Source organism: Sitodiplosis mosellana, unplaced genomic scaffold (genome assembly GCF_009176505.1).
Source record: "Sitodiplosis mosellana isolate CC-2019 unplaced genomic scaffold, AAFC_SMos_1.0 Smas_scaffold_6162, whole genome shotgun sequence".
In the NCBI taxonomy this organism is placed as follows: Eukaryota; Metazoa; Arthropoda; class Insecta; order Diptera; family Cecidomyiidae; genus Sitodiplosis; species Sitodiplosis mosellana.
Window position 1 is genome coordinate 49,417 of NW_022601403.1, and position 18,627 is coordinate 68,043.

The 18,627-nt window shown below is 33.1% G+C and overlaps 1 protein-coding gene across 7 annotated transcripts in view; it reads left to right on the top strand.

Moving 5' to 3' along the window:
- The window catches only part of LOC129574375 (trehalase-like), a 46,144-nt gene extending 29,640 nt beyond the window's left edge, over positions 1-16,504 (top strand). The window contains exons 1-9 of one of the 7 annotated variants that reach the window (XM_055456341.1): positions 1,140-1,489; positions 5,214-5,491; positions 5,748-5,931; positions 6,020-6,187; positions 6,457-7,164; positions 7,263-7,661; positions 7,825-7,951; positions 10,745-10,880; positions 16,308-16,504. In XM_055456341.1, the coding sequence (XP_055312316.1) occupies positions 5,355-5,491; positions 5,748-5,931; positions 6,020-6,187; positions 6,457-7,164; positions 7,263-7,661; positions 7,825-7,951; positions 10,745-10,880; positions 16,308-16,344 (1,896 nt within the window). In that variant the 5' untranslated portion in view covers positions 1,140-1,489; positions 5,214-5,354 and the 3' untranslated portion in view covers positions 16,345-16,504. Of the gene's footprint in view, positions 1-1,139; positions 1,490-1,951; positions 2,006-5,213; positions 5,492-5,747; positions 5,932-6,019; positions 6,188-6,456; positions 7,165-7,262; positions 7,662-7,824; positions 7,952-10,744; positions 10,886-11,115; positions 12,340-16,307 lie in introns of those variants that run through there. The other 6 variants (XM_055456344.1, XM_055456340.1, XM_055456343.1 and 3 more) reach the window with 6 other exon arrangements.
- Positions 16,505-18,627: the final 2,123 nt, after the last annotated feature.

The following is an 18,627-nucleotide window of genomic DNA, read 5'->3' on the forward strand; positions in this document are numbered from 1 at the left end:
GTATATGCCCCGAAACCCCGATTGATAACCGTGTATTTTAAATTGTATGTAACGCTTATGTGCAATGCATGCGTAATGAGATGTCATGTTGTATCGTAAATTCTTCAACCGGAATTGCGAAAAGTGTCAAATGAATAACAAATATTCAAATTCGAGCTCGATGCGTAACCTAAATAAGTTCGAAATGCCATTCATTCATTAGACACCCGATTACACGGTGCGGAGTGAGAGACGTATTTTATATATTTGCTTATTATGCAATTGCAACGATTAAAGGTGCGCGCGCGAGCGATAAACAGTGCTTTGTTTTAATTTTCTACTGTTTGTTGTGATCGTTTTTTTCCCTTCTATATCGATTGTCTACGTGTATTTGCCCACGAAAATCTTTCGTAAATGCAAATCGTTCGGAAAAATTCTGATGGCCTCAAAAAAAAGCGCAACCAGCCATTTATTGTGGTATTTACATTTTTCATCCGTTGTTTGCTTCAAACACTGATAAATTGGTCGGTGATTACCCAGTCAAAAGCATTTTTCATTCAATTCGGTCGAGAATTCCAACTTGAACTTGAATTTACGACCGATAAACCTCGAACTTCCGCATCTTCAAAAATTGAATCATATTTTTTCTTCTCCTTCCTCTCCACCTGCTCCTCTCTTTTCTCTTTCTTCGTCTCCTTCAAAAATATGGCCACGAGCAAATCTTTTGCACTAATTTTAACGCGAAAAATGACAAACACGAACAAAAAAAAATCAATTAAGATAACAGAAAACATGGAACATTTTAATTGATTTTGTGGTGCACGATTGTCATTGAGTGCAATAAATTACCTTTGAAATCGTTTTATCAGCCGCCACATCTCGAAATCAGATCAATGCCGTGCGGTTCATACGCTCTTGTAGTTCTCCATCATCGGATCTCGATACTTTTTGGATTCTTATCGTAAATCGCGTACATTCCACTCGAAATATGTACGGCATTGTTCGCACGGGACGAACACAATTATCTTTCTCTAGAGCCTCTAAAATCATTATCTACTTAAACCCGATGCATACATAACTCCTTTTTCGACTATGTGAAGTGAGTGAAAATCGTCATCGCCGTGAATTGTTGTCGTCATCGTCGTCGTCGTCGTGGTTGTGGTTGTCGTCGAAAACTCAAATCAATGCTCATATAAAAGGCAGTGCGCGCACCGTCACCAAAACAGTTTTCTCAAATAGTTCGGTCGAACTAAGCGACCTATTCCCAATTTGGTCGCGCCGAAGAAAAAACAAGTTTTGACTAAATCAGCTACAGAAAAAAACATTTTTTGGTAGAAGATTTTAGTTGTCGAGAAAAAATTGTTAAGAAAAATTTGTTGTTCAACAAAAATACCTGATAAAGAGTAGGAGGTGGAAAAAAAATTGCCCAAAAAGAACTTTATAAAAAAAAATTGACGTTGAGTTGTTATACAAACAAAGTTGTTCAATTTTGTGGTGATTCAAATAACTTGTAAGTGCGCGCAACTTGGATACTTGACTATGGACGATACAGACCATTTTATTCCATGATTGTGACACTTTTTTGAGGATTTTTCTATCATTTGGTGGACAATTTTGATACATTTCTGTTTGATACAGGATTAAGTATCTTTATTTTATAAATGAATCATTTTTTTTAACTGAACGAACTGAATGGACTGAATGAATAGGGAATTTCAATGTGACTTTATGTCCAGCGAAAAATCAGTAGGACTATTATAAACTCATAATCAAATAATTAAAAATATATTTAGGATATATTAAATAATTTAGGGCCATCGTTTTTCTATCGCATCGCAATTTACTTTTCAATACAGAATATTTCTGTAGAATTTTCTGAATAATTTCTATTCTTGCTCAAACCTCTCAAAGCCCAACGATTAAATTTTAATCAAAATTTTGCATTCGTTTCTTATCATTTCTCCGATATTAGTGCCGATGAAACAACTCTACCAATAAGTGATCTTAAAATTGAAGCAACTAATTTGTAAGTAACGGAAAATGGATCTAAAATCAGAAAACAAAGTAAAATCTAACACGCGTTTCTGATTTTTCCAAAGCTTTTATGTTTAAAAAAATCGATTGAAAATTCATATTCAGTCTTTGTGCTAAACATTTGGTGAAACTTCCCGAGTAGCAAAAATCTCAGGCTTGTAACCAAAATTTGTTATAAATCGGTTTCAATTCAGTTATTCGCAACAAAATATGTTATAGAACAGTTGCAATGTGGTTTTTAGGCAACAAGACATCCGCTTTGTTATATATAAGTTATAGAAAAGTTATTTTTAAGTTGCAGAAAAGGAGAAATAGTTTAACAAATTTACCAACTGGTTGCCAGATAACTCATAATCTCAAAACTTTATTGTAACGTTGCTGCAACTACGATTTGGTTACATACGTAACCATGATACGTCAGTGCATTTCACCTTGTCGAATATTCATACATTTGGTCCAAGAATGCAATTCCTGTTGAAGAATTTGCCAAGCTAATGAGTTTCGAAAACGTTGAGAACGTTAAACATTTTGCGTTGGTGGATTTCATCTAATCCAAAACCAATCATTACAATAAAAACAGAGAAATCACAAAAAATTAACTTGTGTTGAAACTACTTCATTACTATCTTTCTTGTTACAATAACGTAATTCAAGTTATAATTATGTTACATTCATGTTATATAGAGGTTAAAGTAAGGTTACTTCAACTGAACATATTGAATGTAGATATGTTGCATCAATAAATAAAATTTGACTGTCATTAGAATTCTTTCCGTAAGGAATACATCGCCTAATCAAAGTTCTGTGGCAATAAAATAAAATCATGGAAAACAAAACAAAAACAGACTAATTTCATTAAAACTGTCGTGGGATAAAATCAAAAAGAATGGAAATTATAGAAAAAAACGTAGGGAATTGTTCAAAAATATGCTGGCATCCAAAATATTGTTTGACATTTAAACGCAAAATAGAATTTTATTTGTTACTCTTTGCTACCCTAATTACGTTTATACAATATTTCAAAAACTGAAATGCAACTTGAATAACACAAGTTGTAAATATGTTGCCGAAATGTTTTTGCAACGTGTTTTTATATGATGAAAGTCTAGATGAAAGTCTAGATAAAATCGAATTTAGCATATATTTATGCATTTTTAACATTGCGTTTTAGCTAATTTTTATAATTTTGACATTATATTATTCGTATTTGAAATGGATTGAGATAGTTAAACGAAAAAATTAAAAAAATTGAAGAAAAAATATTCTGCACATTTTTTCTCAAAATTGCATTTTTAGAAGGGCGCGTGAATTGTAAGAGCCTATCGTGGCCACTATTGACGACAAAATGTCATTCGTTGTAAAATTTCGATTTTGAAAATGTTCAAAATCGGCAAAATATTTTCATTCTCACACATATATGAGGCTGTGAGAATGAAAATGGCAATACAGGAATAAACATTCTGAAACGCATCAAGAAAAAAAATCGCAAAAATGAATCATGAGTTCTGAATATGCAAAAGTGAAACATGAATTTACATGGGCAGCATAGGAGGTTCATGGTTCACTTTTCGCGTATTCAGAACTCATGATTCACTTTTGCGAATTTTTTTTTCTTGATGCGCTTCAGAATTTTTATTCCTGTATTGCCATTTTCATTCTCACAGCCTCATATATGTAATTGCCCAGCGATTAAATATTGAAGTTGAATTTGGCAAAGATAGAGATAAATGATGATGCTGTTGAAAGGAATGAATTGAAGAATGAACATTCAAATTGAAACTCGATAGTAACTTTATTGAAACTTTCTTTGGTTATAAAAAAATTATATTTTGGTTATATGACAGTATGCGATTTATGAGCATGGCTATTGCAACGATATAAAAACATAGCTAAAATCGAATTATAACCGAATTATAACCAATTTGTTACAAATAAGCCCCGCCTCGCGGCTAAACAGCTCAAAATACGGTTATTGTAACGTTACAAAGATCGGCTTGCAACATCTTTGGAGTTGTATTTAAGTTATAGTAACCCATTGGCAACCGAGGAAAAGGGGAAATTTGCTACTCGGGTTTACATGTGTACCCTACAACGAACTTTTTTTCATGGCACGCTAAATAGTTCGAATTTCCCTCATTCCATTTTGATTCGAAAAATGAAGGCTGATTGGTTTATTTGGGGCTTATAGGCAGTTCATTAAGTTTTCATCTGGTGTGATAGTTTTAATTGATATCTTTTGAAAGAAAACTTTAACATCGAAGGGGGTTTTCTCTGTTCCCACATTCATGTTCCATTTGAAACTTGTTCGGTTCAACGAAATTTTGATTTTGTTCAATCAAATCAAATTTTGTATTTTTTCTGAAACCAAAAGATAGTGTTGTCAAGGGATTTTAAATTCAAATTTAGGTTTATTTGAATTATAGCGATGGACAACATGACTGTAGGGTACACCATTGCTGATGAATTACAAATTGGTTGTCATTAGTCGATTGTTATTTTTCAGGAGCTCTTCGATGGATACTGAAAATTGGTCACTTTTCTTAAATTGGAATTGCAATATTGCACCGACCCGAATTGCAATATTGCAATTGTGCCATTGTCAAAGAGCTTAACGTGTTGAAATGAGATTTTCGGTTGAATTTTTTGTACTCTGACAAAGATTGGTTTGATAAACTCCAAAAATGAACCGAATTTGACCTGATTTTATAGTTAGCATTTTTCAATGCATGAGAGTTTAGTTAATTGTTAGTTTAATTTCACAAATCACATATTTATCCATTATGATAATCGTGATTGCAATTTCATGGGGATACGGAATTTCTAAAGGGCACAGAAGAAGACTTTTGTCGTCGTACAGTGTTGGTAATAGTTGTAAGTTTATTGGCTTTCGCAGGGAAAATGTAGCAATTACATGTTGTTTAATTTAAATGTCACAATGAAGAGAAAAGATTGACCTACCTTCTAAAATTCTACCTTCACTCCAACTGATTTACCGCTCCCACTGATTGACTGACGACTGCAGAAACATCTAACTGATAAGTGAAGAATTTATTCAGACTATTGACCATACAAAGACGAATACCAATAATCCAATACAAAGACAACTGAAATGGACTATTGACTCATTCAAGAAAAATCCATGGAATCGGAGCTTCGTTCAAACTACCCGACAAAAATTCTAAATATAACACATTTTTCAGAATCCAGTGCTTTGCATCAATAAGATCGCCTTCAATGCTTCAAAATAGTCTCAAAACGTTGACAATAAAATAGTGATAACCATATCGAAATAGCCGAATCCAATTTTGAAAACCCAAATAATCCGACAAATTTGAAATAAGATGTTAAATTCGTTAAGTGTATCAGTGGCCATAGCATTATTTAGCTGTTGTTGTAGTTTAGTACATAGTTTTGCAATCGAATCACGTCATAATAATAATAATGAATATTCGACATTTGAACCAGCTCACTGTACCAGGTAAGACGTTCGTCTCTCTCTTTCTCTCTCTCTTTCTCTCGGGAGAATCAAGAGAGGTAGAAATTGCGCTGTGTTAGAAAATCCATTTCCATCCATTGATCGAATATCATGTTTCTAACACTATGAATCACTGAACTATAGCACAAAAATTGTGAACTCATCAAATCGATTTTACGAGAAAAAAAGTCACCAACTTATTCCCATTTCGGTTATTGATGATCTGACGTTTTAATCTGAATGCAATTTTTCTTTGCAGTGAGGTGTATTGTCGAGGCGATCTGTTGCATACCGTGCAAATGGCCAAGCTCTACAATGACTCCAAAACGTTTGTCGACATGAAAATGAAGGTATCGCCACAGAGTACAATGGACTCGTTCAGGGAATTCATGGAAAAACATGACAATAAACCAACCAAAGAAGACATTCGACAATTTGTTAATGTAAGTTAAATTTTCACCCAAATATTGAAAATCTGATCGTTTGATGCCGAATTCTTATCAATTTGATCTTTTGACACACTGAAAATAGGACTTTTTCGAGCAACCAGGCGCCGAATTCGTCGACTGGGTACCAGAAGATTGGAAAGAAAGTCCAAGTTTCTTGGAAACCATCAAAGATCCCGACTACAGACAATGGGCATCCGATTTGAATGCATTCTGGAAACAATTAGGACGTCAAATGACTGAAGATGTGGCGGTAAGTGTGACGGAAATGCAAAATTTTGATGAAAATTTGAAATTTTCCAACGAAAATTTGAATTTTTCCAACGAAAATTTGAATTTTTCAACGAAATTTGAAGAAAAGAAAAGCATTTTCAAAGCATTTCATGGCCAAATTTGGTCATCGTAATTTTTATTTTGAAGAAAAGAAAACGAAAAGTGGAAAATTCGTAGAAAAAGCTTCTTTTCCAATTTCAAATACCAACCAAATGTTTAAACTCCATTATTTCTTTTTTTTAATTCCAGAAAAATCCTGATCTCTACTCGATCATCCATGTGAAGAATCCGGTGATTGTGCCAGGTGGACGGTTCCGTGAGTTCTACTACTGGGATTCATTTTGGATCATTCAGGGATTGTTGCAATCAGAAATGCACCACACAGCCAAGGGAATGTTGGAAAATTTCCTCTCGATTATCAATCGTTTTGGATTCATTCCAAATGGTGGTCGTATCTATTACTCCGAACGTTCACAGCCACCACTTTTGGCAGCTATGATCAAGGCCTATGTTGACAAGACAAAAGATATTGAATTCATGAAAATGGCCGTACCAATTTTGGAGCGTGAATTCTACTTCTTCTACAACAATCACATGGTTGAAGTGAAGGGTCATGCATTGGCCGTTTATGGTGATAAATCGACTGGCCCCCGTCCCGAATCTTATCTTGAAGATATTTTGACCGCTCAATATCTCGAAACCGAGAAAGAAAAGGAAGACATGTGGTCGGAATTGAAAGCTGGCGCCGAGAGTGGAATGGACTTCTCGAGCCGTTGGTTCATTAAAAATGGTACAAACGAAGGCGAACTAAAGGATATTAAATGCCGTTCAATTGTTCCCGTTGAGCTCAATGCATTCTTGTACTGGAATGCACGTATCATCTCCGATTTCCATATGATTGCTGGCAATCCAAAGAAAGCAGCCGAATTTGAACAACTCGCCACAGAAATGTATGATGTAAGTAGCGGCCCGGGATATTTTCTTTTTTGATTGACGATTCGTCATTGATCTATTTTCAGAGTTATAAAAATGATTTTTTAATGTTTTTTTTTCAGGCCATTCAAGCTGTTCTGTGGAATGAAGAGGCTGGAATATGGTTCGATTACGATTTGATCAATCAAAAGCCTCGTCAATACTTTGTGCCAACCAATTTGGCACCATTGTGGACCGGTGCATTCAACACCGCTGAAAAGGAGTTGCTTTCGAAGAAAGTACTCAAATACATCAATGATACTGGTATTGATTTGTTCCCGGGCGGTGTACCAAACACATTGCTCCAGTCCGGTGAACAATGGGACTATCCAAATGTATGGCCACCAATGCAGTACTTGTTGGTCGAAGGTTTGCGCGCACTCGAAACACAAGAGGCTTGCCAAAAATCATTCGATTGGGCATCGCGATGGGTTCGATCCAATTTCATTGCATACAAACAAACACGGGCTATGTTTGAAAAGGTATGGGCGAATTTATGTCTTTGATTTATTTTTCATTTTTATTGTGTCTCTCGAAGAGGCCCTCTTTTAGAAATAAAAAAGCTCATTTAACGAAGAAAATCCTAGAGACAATTTTCAACATCTAACCAACAAATGCATGTTTTTTCATCTATCCCTCACATAGTACTCGGCTGAAGAGCTCGGTGGTTACGGCGGCGGCGGTGAATATGAAATCCAATTGGGTTTTGGATGGTCAAACGGTGTCATTATGCAGTTCCTAGCTGAATATGGTCGCGATCTGAAATCAACAGGTTCAGAAACACATTTAACATGCGATAAAACAAACGCCATTCCGTGAACTATTTGAATCTCATCTCCGACATGCCTCAAAATATGAACTAAAACCATTTCTTTTGAATAAAGTCTATCCGAACAAATTGCTTAAATACATACAGACACACAGCCCTATACAACATGTACAACATCAAATTTTCTCCATTTCGGATATGCGTCCGGATAATTTTCAAAACCGAAAGAAAAAAATACAAAAAAATAATATGTCCCAATTGTCAACTATCACCATCATCATTGTTATGTCCCATCATCTAAAAACATGTGTACGTGCTCGATTTAGACACATATGAATTTCGTGGCCCTGGGTAAACATGCATTTTGTCTATTTATTCATAGCTTTTAGTGTTTTGTTATTATTTCAATGTCCAAATTATATTTACTTATTTATATCTCATTGTATTGTTATAAAATTTACCAAAAATGAATTAATTGCTCATTGAAAATCAGTTTGTTTTGTTGTTTTTTTTTAGTTTGGTTTGCTCTTGTTTGTAGTGTGGTATCAAGTTAGAATGATTTATTGACAAGAAATCAAAGCAAAAATTTACGCTTAATTTGGATTGGCTTTAATTTCTTTGACAATGGGGCAAACATATACATTTCAATTTGAAATAACAATAAAGCAAAATTTTTCATTGTTCCTTGATTGATCAAAATAACAGAAATGGGCTTGCAACCAAATTTGTAGATTACTGCAGATTTTTCAATCGAAATTTTTCTTAATGGAAATTTATGATCAAAAATAGTTTGGTTTGGAATGAAAATTACAGAAATCTAGAAATTTGATGAAATGTTCAGGGAAAATGTCTTGTTTGGATTGTTCGTTTGTCTTGTTACTCAATTGTCCGGCAGTTTACGTGTATTGAATAAAAATGTCTCTTTGAAAAATTACAAAATTCTGCAACGAATAATTTTCGACTATTGGCAATTTTCATCTTGTCGATTTTTCTTTCGCCATTTTTCTCGGAATTTTATTCTGAGATCGACAATGACAATTCTGAATTTAACTTATCCACACCATGTGGTGCGTTGAAGTATTTTCAGATAAAAACATCTTCTCAATTTTTTCGTCACACTGTTAATTCAACAAAATTTTTAAATTCTGGAAAAAAAATCCCCTAAAAGCGTTGAAACTTATTAATATTTGTGTCTAATTTTTGTCTTTTGTTTGTGTTGTTTGTTGAGCGGTTGCAAATTGCAAGGTTGTCGAAACTACAGAGAGAGTTTTTTTCTCAATCAAAATGAATGAAATGTGAATATTCAAATCAAAAATGTGTTTCAACTGAATTGGACATTCTATTTTTTGTTCTTCATGTGCAACGACAAAAAACTGTCTGGAATTTCCTGTATGTCAGAGAACAATTGACCGATTGTACAAAAGAAGTGAAATTAATGATGTGATTAGGGATGACAGAGTCTTTCCGCAATTACCTCAACAAAAATCAATTTCAATGGAAAAACAAATCACAATGTACAGTATGCACATGTGTATTCATCATTCAAGATGCACATTTTGCGATTATTATCATGTTTCCTGGTCGATTGGCGCTAGCCCAAAGCGCTCAAGTTCAATGTTACAATCCCTACAAACAAATACACAAAACAGTGTTCCATTAATTCGTTTTTCCCCGCAATTTGTTTGATTTTTGTCTCGTTGACACTGATTGCAATCAGTTGCGCTGATTTCTTATTGTTCAAAAACCCAGTGAGTCGATTGTCGGGAGCAGACAATTGATCAGAAGCGCAATATCACACGTATGATTGACCGCAATAAATTTACAAAACGTTTTATTGTACAAGTGATTCACCAGAACGACAATGCTAATTCAAAATTAATTGCATAACGATAAGAAAATGCACTCATTGCATGCCGGAAATTTGCAACCGAAACAATAAACCGAATTCGCTGTTTTTTTTTACTCAATTTTTATGATTCATCGTTCGATTTAAATGAAATTACTGGACGGTCAAAATTGGCATTTTTATTGAACCAAAAAAGAATGGACACATTTAGAGGGATTTACAAAAAATTGAAATTGGCTCTTCTTAATTGAAGTTGGTTTTTTTGTGAAGAAAAAATGATTTTTTTCTGTTTTTGACTAATTTTTTGAACATTTTTTGAGAATTTTCTGTATGTGATTTGACAAAAATTAAATACAAAATTTCATTTTATTAAAAAAAAATCAAATGAAATTGTATCTTCAATGAAAATATTTCATTAATTTTTGGAACAAAATTAAATTTTTTTTTAAAAACAACTGGGAACAACAAAATTTTGAATTTTCAATGTTTGTTTGTTGATTTCATAATTATAAGTTGAAATTTGGAACATTATTGAATATGCTTCGGGTTGTACATTGTGCCGAACTGATTATTATTTCATTCGATTGCGAGTACAGAAAATGTATTTCATTCCATTAATTTCTTCATGTTCGAAAAAAAAACCGGACATTCGATCAGACTTTCCATACAAAAATTCAAAAAGACAAAATTCAATACACGTAAAACGCGTTTATTATCCACTGACAATGAAATGAAACTACAATAAAAATTACATAGAAAATGTAGCGAAAATAGTTCGTTTTGAAATGTAGCGAAAATAGTTCATTTGACAGAAATAACAAAACAATACAATACAATACAGAAATTAGTTTATTAACCATGAGTCTAGAAATCGAAAGTTTTTCAAACCATCGAAAGAAAAAAAAAACTCAACAGAAAGTCTAATGTACGAAATTTATTCCATATTCCAGAAGAAAAAGATCCCGCAACCAACAATACGACTTCAACAACAAACAAAGCTGCTACAACTTTCAAATTGAATCGATGGACGGTGGGTGTAACGACAGCGGTTGCTATAGTGGCCACAATTGCTACTCATGTCTTTGGGTGAGGTAAGTGATCGAATGAACAAAAATAATCCATCTACAAAACATATTCTGCAGTGCAGGCGAAAATGTGGGTAAAAATGCCACTAGATGAAATTTTCGATTATTCCAATCCCCGGCAATGGAGACCTTATAAAATTTAGTTGAAATTATATAGTCTTACATGAAATCAGAAAGAAAAATTAAAAATTCTTTCCATTTGAAACTAATTCCATTGAAATATTCTCTCGTTACAGGTTCTTCCAAAAACACCTCGTTCAATTTCAAATTCGGTGACACCATTGAACAAAAATCACACATGTACATAGAAATAAAAGAAGAGACACAACGGCACAAACTCCATCCCCATTGACATGTTCATTATTGAAAACAACAAATGATTGAATCTAAAATTGTGGAGAGTTTTTGTCCCAATCCTTGATTGCGAATGTTTTTTTGTAGTAGCTAGACTAGAATTAGTTAATTTATTTACAAGAAATTGTTTTAACCGAGTGAAAAAAGGAACAAACAAAATAGGTATAAAAATTGTGACATTTGAATGCTAACTAAAATTAATAAGAGAAATGAATTGTTTGTATGTTTATGTTGACATGTACAAAGAGAGAGAAGGAGTGTATTTTTTTTCTTCTGAGAAATTTGTTATTTGCTCATGAATCTTTTTGTCTATTGCAACGTGAAATGTTTTATGTGATTAAAAATTGAAATTGCTGCATTGAATCGTGTGGTGCATAGCTGCAGCTGAATTAGTTCTGCAGAATCCCGAAAAAAAATCAAGCATTTATAAGCACTAAGTGAATAATAAGAAATGAAAAATGATTTTAAAGTTTCACATCCCTCGAGAATGTTTCGACCATGATTTTAAATTTGTGAGTGTTCATTTCGATGGTTTTGTTTCAATTGGCATGTGCTTTTCTCTAGATGTTTGTTTCCGTTATTTTTCTTCAACGTGATTTTGATTTAGAATATCGCTCTGTGTTTTTAAGCTCCGGATCCAGAATTTTGCTTAGGTTTTAGGATATTTATGAAAAAATGCCACGCTGGACATGGTTTCTCAACAAATAGCCGGAGTTTGGATCGATTCCAATCGTTTTCCCATCATCGTTTCATATTCACTAGCCATTCCCTCCACAATGTGGAGGCCCCCCTCACACACTCAAAGTCTTCCATCGTTTGTCAGTGGAGAACGATTGGAGACGATCCCCCAACGATCAAATCCAGTAATATTTACAGGAATTATCGTTGTGACTTCTGTTATCGTTTCAAATTTCAGCTCAAGGTGACTCAATGTAAATGGGCTTTTTTTTAATAGGTGGACATGGAGATAAAACACAAGGGGATTCTTTATCAATAGCAAAAAACGTGATATATTTGAAGAGACATGGAAAAGAAATCTTTATTTTTATAGTTCAAAATGAAGTTTTTTTTTGTTTGCTTAAGCAAAAAAATAGGGAAAAAAGAAATGTTCTCATGGTTTTTTATACCAGATGAAGTGAAATTTTAAAATCAAATTTACGACACAAAGCTCCGTCACACACGGTCGATGTGAATCAATTTTGTGTGGATCGCAAATTTGTAGTTAGGAAATTAATTGCAGACTGAAACTTCTGCCGAATGTGATGAAATAGCAATTGTTTTGATGACGATGCTATTCGAAATAAAAAAAAATTAGAACAAAAAGCTGCCAGAGATGAAAACAATTGAAATGAATAGAAACGCACCAAAATGTGCCTTGCGTGACGGTTGATATGTCTAGATATGAGACACGAGACTAGGAACACCCGAAACATTAACAAACAAAGCAATCATTTTGATTTTCTTATTATTTGCCGACTTCCTAATAGTTCCTATCGATTTGAAGTAGAGCCCAATTGCAATATTGACTATTTAGTCAATAATTGTTGAAAAAAGACCAGGAATGGATGAATTTTTTTTTTGAATAGATCAGAAATCTGATCAAAATAAAATAGATTGATCAAAATTTTAGAAAAAGACCGTAAATCGATCGAATTCCCCGAAAAAGACGAGAAAATGTATAAATTTGTTTTGAAAATCCTCATAAATTCATCGATTCTTCCAATGAAGTGGTAAAAATTGACAAAGAAAAATGGACAGAGAAACAATTATTTAGGTTGGACTTGCTCCACATGTGAATAAATCGTATTTTTACTTTTCCGTACACAACGTGTCAAGGGAAAGTATAGGAATTGGTCCAGAAAACTTTTTTCGCAAAATTGGTTTAGATCATCATAAAAACTCATGAAACGCGTAGAAAACCACTTTTTGAGACACTTTTCCGTTCGTGTGCCGTCGTCGTTGTCGTCGTTGTCGTCGTTGTCGTCGTTGTCGTCGTCGTTAGTGATAAAAAATAATTGAGATAATTAAAATCTGGAAATGCCAAAAGTTTTGTATCCAATAAACTTAGTTTAAGTTCGAAGATGAGCCATTTTCGATTTGATCCTGGGGTACTTGCCCTAAGAAAAACCTCAAAAAATTGACACTTTTGTATGGGAGGTACCTGTAAATCGACTCCGATTGGCTTCAAACTTTCTGAGGTTTTATTTTTTGGAGAAAAAATAAGATTCTGAAAGTTTCATGTTGATCACATTTGCAGAAGTTTGATTTTTTGTCGACATTTTCTTGGAAAAAATTGGGGGCCAAAAACCAAACTTCTGCAAATGCGATCAACATGAAACTTTCAGAATCTTATTTTTCTCCAAAAAATAAAACCTCAGGAAGTTTAAATCCAATAAGAATCGGTTTACGGGTACCTCTCATACAATTTTGTCGAAGTTTTAGTTAAAGTGACCGATTTTCCACTTTATTTTCATTAATGAAAATAATTCAAAATAATTATTATATTTTCACTGCCTTTATTTCAAGAAAATTCACAGAAAATAACCAAAAGTACCTACGGACAACGCAGGCCAACGGTACGGAAAAGTTCGGGATTACCAATGTAATTCTTTATATTTGTTTAAAAAACCATGCGATTTGTTGCCTTGTGAAAGCCCCTTCTTTACTTCAAACAATTAATTGTTTTTGTTTTTTTTTCTGGGAGGCATTCTAATGAAACTATGAGAACCAAAAACAAATTCGATTGATGAATATTTGTTGTCTCAACCAACCAATGCCCAATTTGCTTCTAAGCCGCTTGATTCGTGTTCAATTTTCGTTCCAAAAAACCAAACCAATGGTGCTCTTTTGTCGAATCAAGTACAAAACAGAACAAGTGCACAAATCAATCCCATTTTATAGGCGCAGGTCTTAGATCTACTCACTAAATCTAGACACAGATCGCAACAACGGTTGTACAATAGTTAGGTATAAGAAATAAAAGCGAACGACAATGACTACAAAACGCCACACAAACAAAAAATGAGAGGCAAAGGAAAGACAAAAGAAAGACAGTGACAATTTTTAGTCAATATTTTTTTTCCGCAATATGGAAATGAACAACAAATTGATAGAATTTTCATTAATTTAGTTAGGCATTCAAATTGAGTCGATTTTTTCTTCAAAAATTTAAAATAAAATCGTGATTTAGTTCATTCAAAGGATTCGCTTGATTTTCTCACCCATCGACAGCAATAAAAGCTAATACATTAGCTTTTTTTTTCTTCGAGAAAATGAGAAATTGACATAAAAAAAATATTTCTGAAGTAAATGTTGGAAAATAAATGAAAAATCATCAAAATTACCTTTGAATTTCATTCGCATCACTAGCTCAAATGGAACGTTAGCGACATGGACATTGAAGATGATTCACAGTCGGACAAACCGGATTTGTTTAGATTTTTAATTCAGACTAGAGATGAGAAATTGTAAAACATTGAGAAAATGAAGAGAAAAAAATATGGACAATTCATAGTTTAGATCTTTAGAGATAAGATTTTATTTTAACAATTCTACTATTCGATTTGCTTAGTTTTTAGATTTGACAAATTTTTAGACATATATTTATTGTACAATGATTTTGATCCAATTTTAGATTCTTTTTTGTCGATATATATTTTAATTATACTATTCTTTAGATCGATAGGGGGTATCTCATGCATACACAAATTGAAATATGTAACCCCATTGTTCGTTTTAACAAATGAAACCAATAAATAATAGCATACAATTTAATTCAATAAAAACTGGTCCAGTGTGTTCATTACTAGCCCTTCTCCCCGACTAGCTTTTTTCCAATAAAATGGCTTAAAGTGTTCTTATCCCTTCCCACAAAGAGGCATATTTCACGAAGAGGATCTGATACATTACCTGCATGTTTTTCAAAAATATTTTATTAATTTCCAACTGTTCACTGTTATTTTACTATCTTTTAACAGTCTATTTACGTTCCTCGGTATAAATTTATTCCAGTGATAAATTTTTTTGGTCAAAATACCAAAATTTCCAGCATAATTATTACTTATGGAGCTGTAAATTGACGTTGAACTTTATTTCTGTTCTTATTGGTGCCATGAATATGAAAAATTTCCAGTTATATCGAAATTTTGTCATTTATTTTTATACGAGGGATAAATATCGGAGAGTCAATTGTCAATTTTTGCTCAAAAACACAGTCAAACTTGAAGTTCATGCTAATATTCTCTGGTTTTTCATCATAAATTTTAATAATACGGATACAAAGGATAAATTTACGACCAAGTAGGGACATGGTTTTAATTGTTCATTGCATTATCATTATTTAATTCGAAATTACGAACAATATTCACATTTACGATGCCTGATATTGTTATTTTTTATGTTTTTTAAATAGTACCTATCAATTGTTGTTGAATTGAACCGTTTTGAATAAGATGCTGATTTTAGCGAACTGATTCCAAAAGTGGAAATTAAATATGTTTATTGGAAATAAGGGAACTTGAATTCATCGCACCGTGCGATTCGTACGTAAAAAATCGAATGAGCTTTAGAAAATCAAAACAGAACAGTATAAGATTCGCATTTGCGTACAAACTTTTTAAAGTGCCTTTATCGCATTCGATGGATTTAAGTCCCGCTTCTAAGGACGGATCGTTAAAGTCAGCATAATATTCTGGACAACTAATGTTTCATCAGTTTTTTTATTGTTCCCCAGCATTCTCATGTCATAATGTACGCTTGGCCAAAAAAAGAAGAAGAGGTTCGTCTTTTGATTACAATCCAACTGACCTTACATTCAAAGAGGTCTTTTTAGTCTATTTGCATTTTCAACCATTCAAAGATGTCGTCAAACAATTGATTTCTGGAGATTCTAGATCAATGATATGGCGAACTAAATTTGAAAAGTTGAATCTGTAAAAAGAAAATACTAGAACAAACTCTGTGGATGCGTTTTCAGTTGAAGCATTGACCCACTCACCACACAACATACACGATTTCTTAAATTTTTTCGACAAACAGGAAGAAAATCTCTAAATGAATCTTATTTCTCTTTCAGTCCCCGGATGACTGCGGCTTTTTCAAGACAACAATGATCAAGACATCTTTTGTTTACACTCTTTTTGCCGGCCATTTTCTTGATAATATATTTTTGATAATATCTGTTACAACACTTAAGGATGGACATCTTTGCAAAAAAGAAAAAAAGAAGGAGAAAACAAATAAAAGAATAAATTAACTTGACTAGGAATTAAACTAGTATGCGTTTTTATTTTTGATATATAACTGACTGTAGTAATAGTGCAACAAAAATGATGTAATATCTATGACTTAATCTTAGCATTTACATATCTAAAATATTTTAGACGAAAAAAATAATATATTCCATATAACTTAACCCCCTAGTGCATACAACCGATTTTGGGCGGGCAACATTTGAATACCTGCACAACGTAAACCGTACGATGGATCACATTGCTTTCAACAACAAAAAAACATTTTTATTGGTCCAAGTGTCCTCTATATTTTTGTCTTTTGCACTAATAGTGTACCCAAGTGGTTCAACTGTGAAGATACGCTAACTTATGCGGGAAAGTGCGGTACACAGGTTCTTATACACTGTTTTCGTCTATCTCCGCACAACTCCGCGCTTCTCCGTATAAGTGAGCGCATCTCCACGGTTGAACCACTTGGGCATCAAGCAGTTGTTGAGCTATGAAGAAGAGTGTGCACAGAAAAATTGACGAAATAAATTATTCCCTTTCAAAATAAAATATATAAATAAGTGTTTATTTTTAATGGCTCACTTTATGAGTCACCTCAATCGTGAACAAATAAATTGCTTGGAAATTATTTTCGTTCTTTGTTCGAATTTGTTTGTTGTTTGGTCGACAAAATGAAATCATTTTTTGATAAAACTACCCGAAATATTTCCTATTTTGATGCTGTACAAATGATCAAGAAAATGCTAGAAGTGTGACTCAACAGTTGATTGAACGAAATAAACGGAAATTCCTAAGATTTCAAAAGCGCACACAGAAAAGAATCCCCGGAAATTTTGGGTGTTCGCCGTAAAATTTGACATTTATATATAAATTTCTATATACATTTTACCGGCAACACTTCAATTTTCCGGGCGATGACATATTTATGAACATTTTATTAAATTCTATATATATTTTACCGCTTGAAATGACAGATGGCGGTAATTTCTGTTGAAATATTTGAAATTATGTCATCACCCGGAAAATTCAAGTGTTGCCGGTAAAATGTATATAGAAATTTATATATAAATGTCAAATTTTACGGCGAACACCTAAAATTTCCGGGGATTTTTTTCTGTGTGCGGCCACATCAAATTTTATCAGCAATATTTTTTAACATGAAATTTGGAACTACGAATACATTTAGCTGACAGCTGCTTTTTTCACGAAAAGATGTATAAAAAGAACCTAAATTATTTACTGCGTGTTTAACTTATTATATTTTCAGATTTATCAAGCAACAATTTCTCTTGGGATTGAACAGCGAAATTCTTACTTACTAAATGCAAACAATAAATACAATTTCGTGTACTGTTGCTGTTTTACAAAATGAGATTTATATTAGAATCATTTTTTTATAGCTTGCGTGTTGGTTTTGATTTTGGTCAAAGTATTGCATACTCAAGAAGAATGTTTTTATTTTATTGGCAAATTTCTTGAATAAAACCGCCAATTACGGCTCTTGGTTTGCAATGAAAGTCCTTCAATTGCAATAAAGGGTAATGCTTCTGAATTTTTTAATGTGGAAGTGCTAAAAATCCAGAATTGCCCTACAGGATCGATCGACTCCAATTTTTTAGTGTTTCAAAATGTACGCACGTTAGACGTTTCCTCTTCAAACTATGTGGCTTTAGGAGACTTATACTTAAATTTCCAATATTTGAAGCAGTTAAATGTGTCCTACAATAATTTAACTAAATTAAACGAAAATCTATTTAATAACACGACACAATTGATGGAGGTGGAGTTTTCACACAACCAAATCACAACGATAAGTTCAAGTTTCTTTGGTGGGCTTTCCGATTTAGAAAAACTAGATCTAAGTGATAATTCAATTAAAGAGATACCTGGTGACGCTTTTATGAAGAATCCCAAATTAAAAACACTTAATCTAAAAAATAACCCAATCTGGGATTTGGGTTGCAGCTTTACACAATTACTGAATGGCGTTACTTCGATTAACGTATCTTCCGAATATGTTGCTTATTTCGATTTATCTTGTGCGAGCCCTATGGAATGGGCAATGAATGAAGACGAATTAATTTTCAAAAATTCAAAAAACGAAAATGAGCTCCGACTTCTTAAGATAAACTTCAAAAAATTGAAAAGACTTTC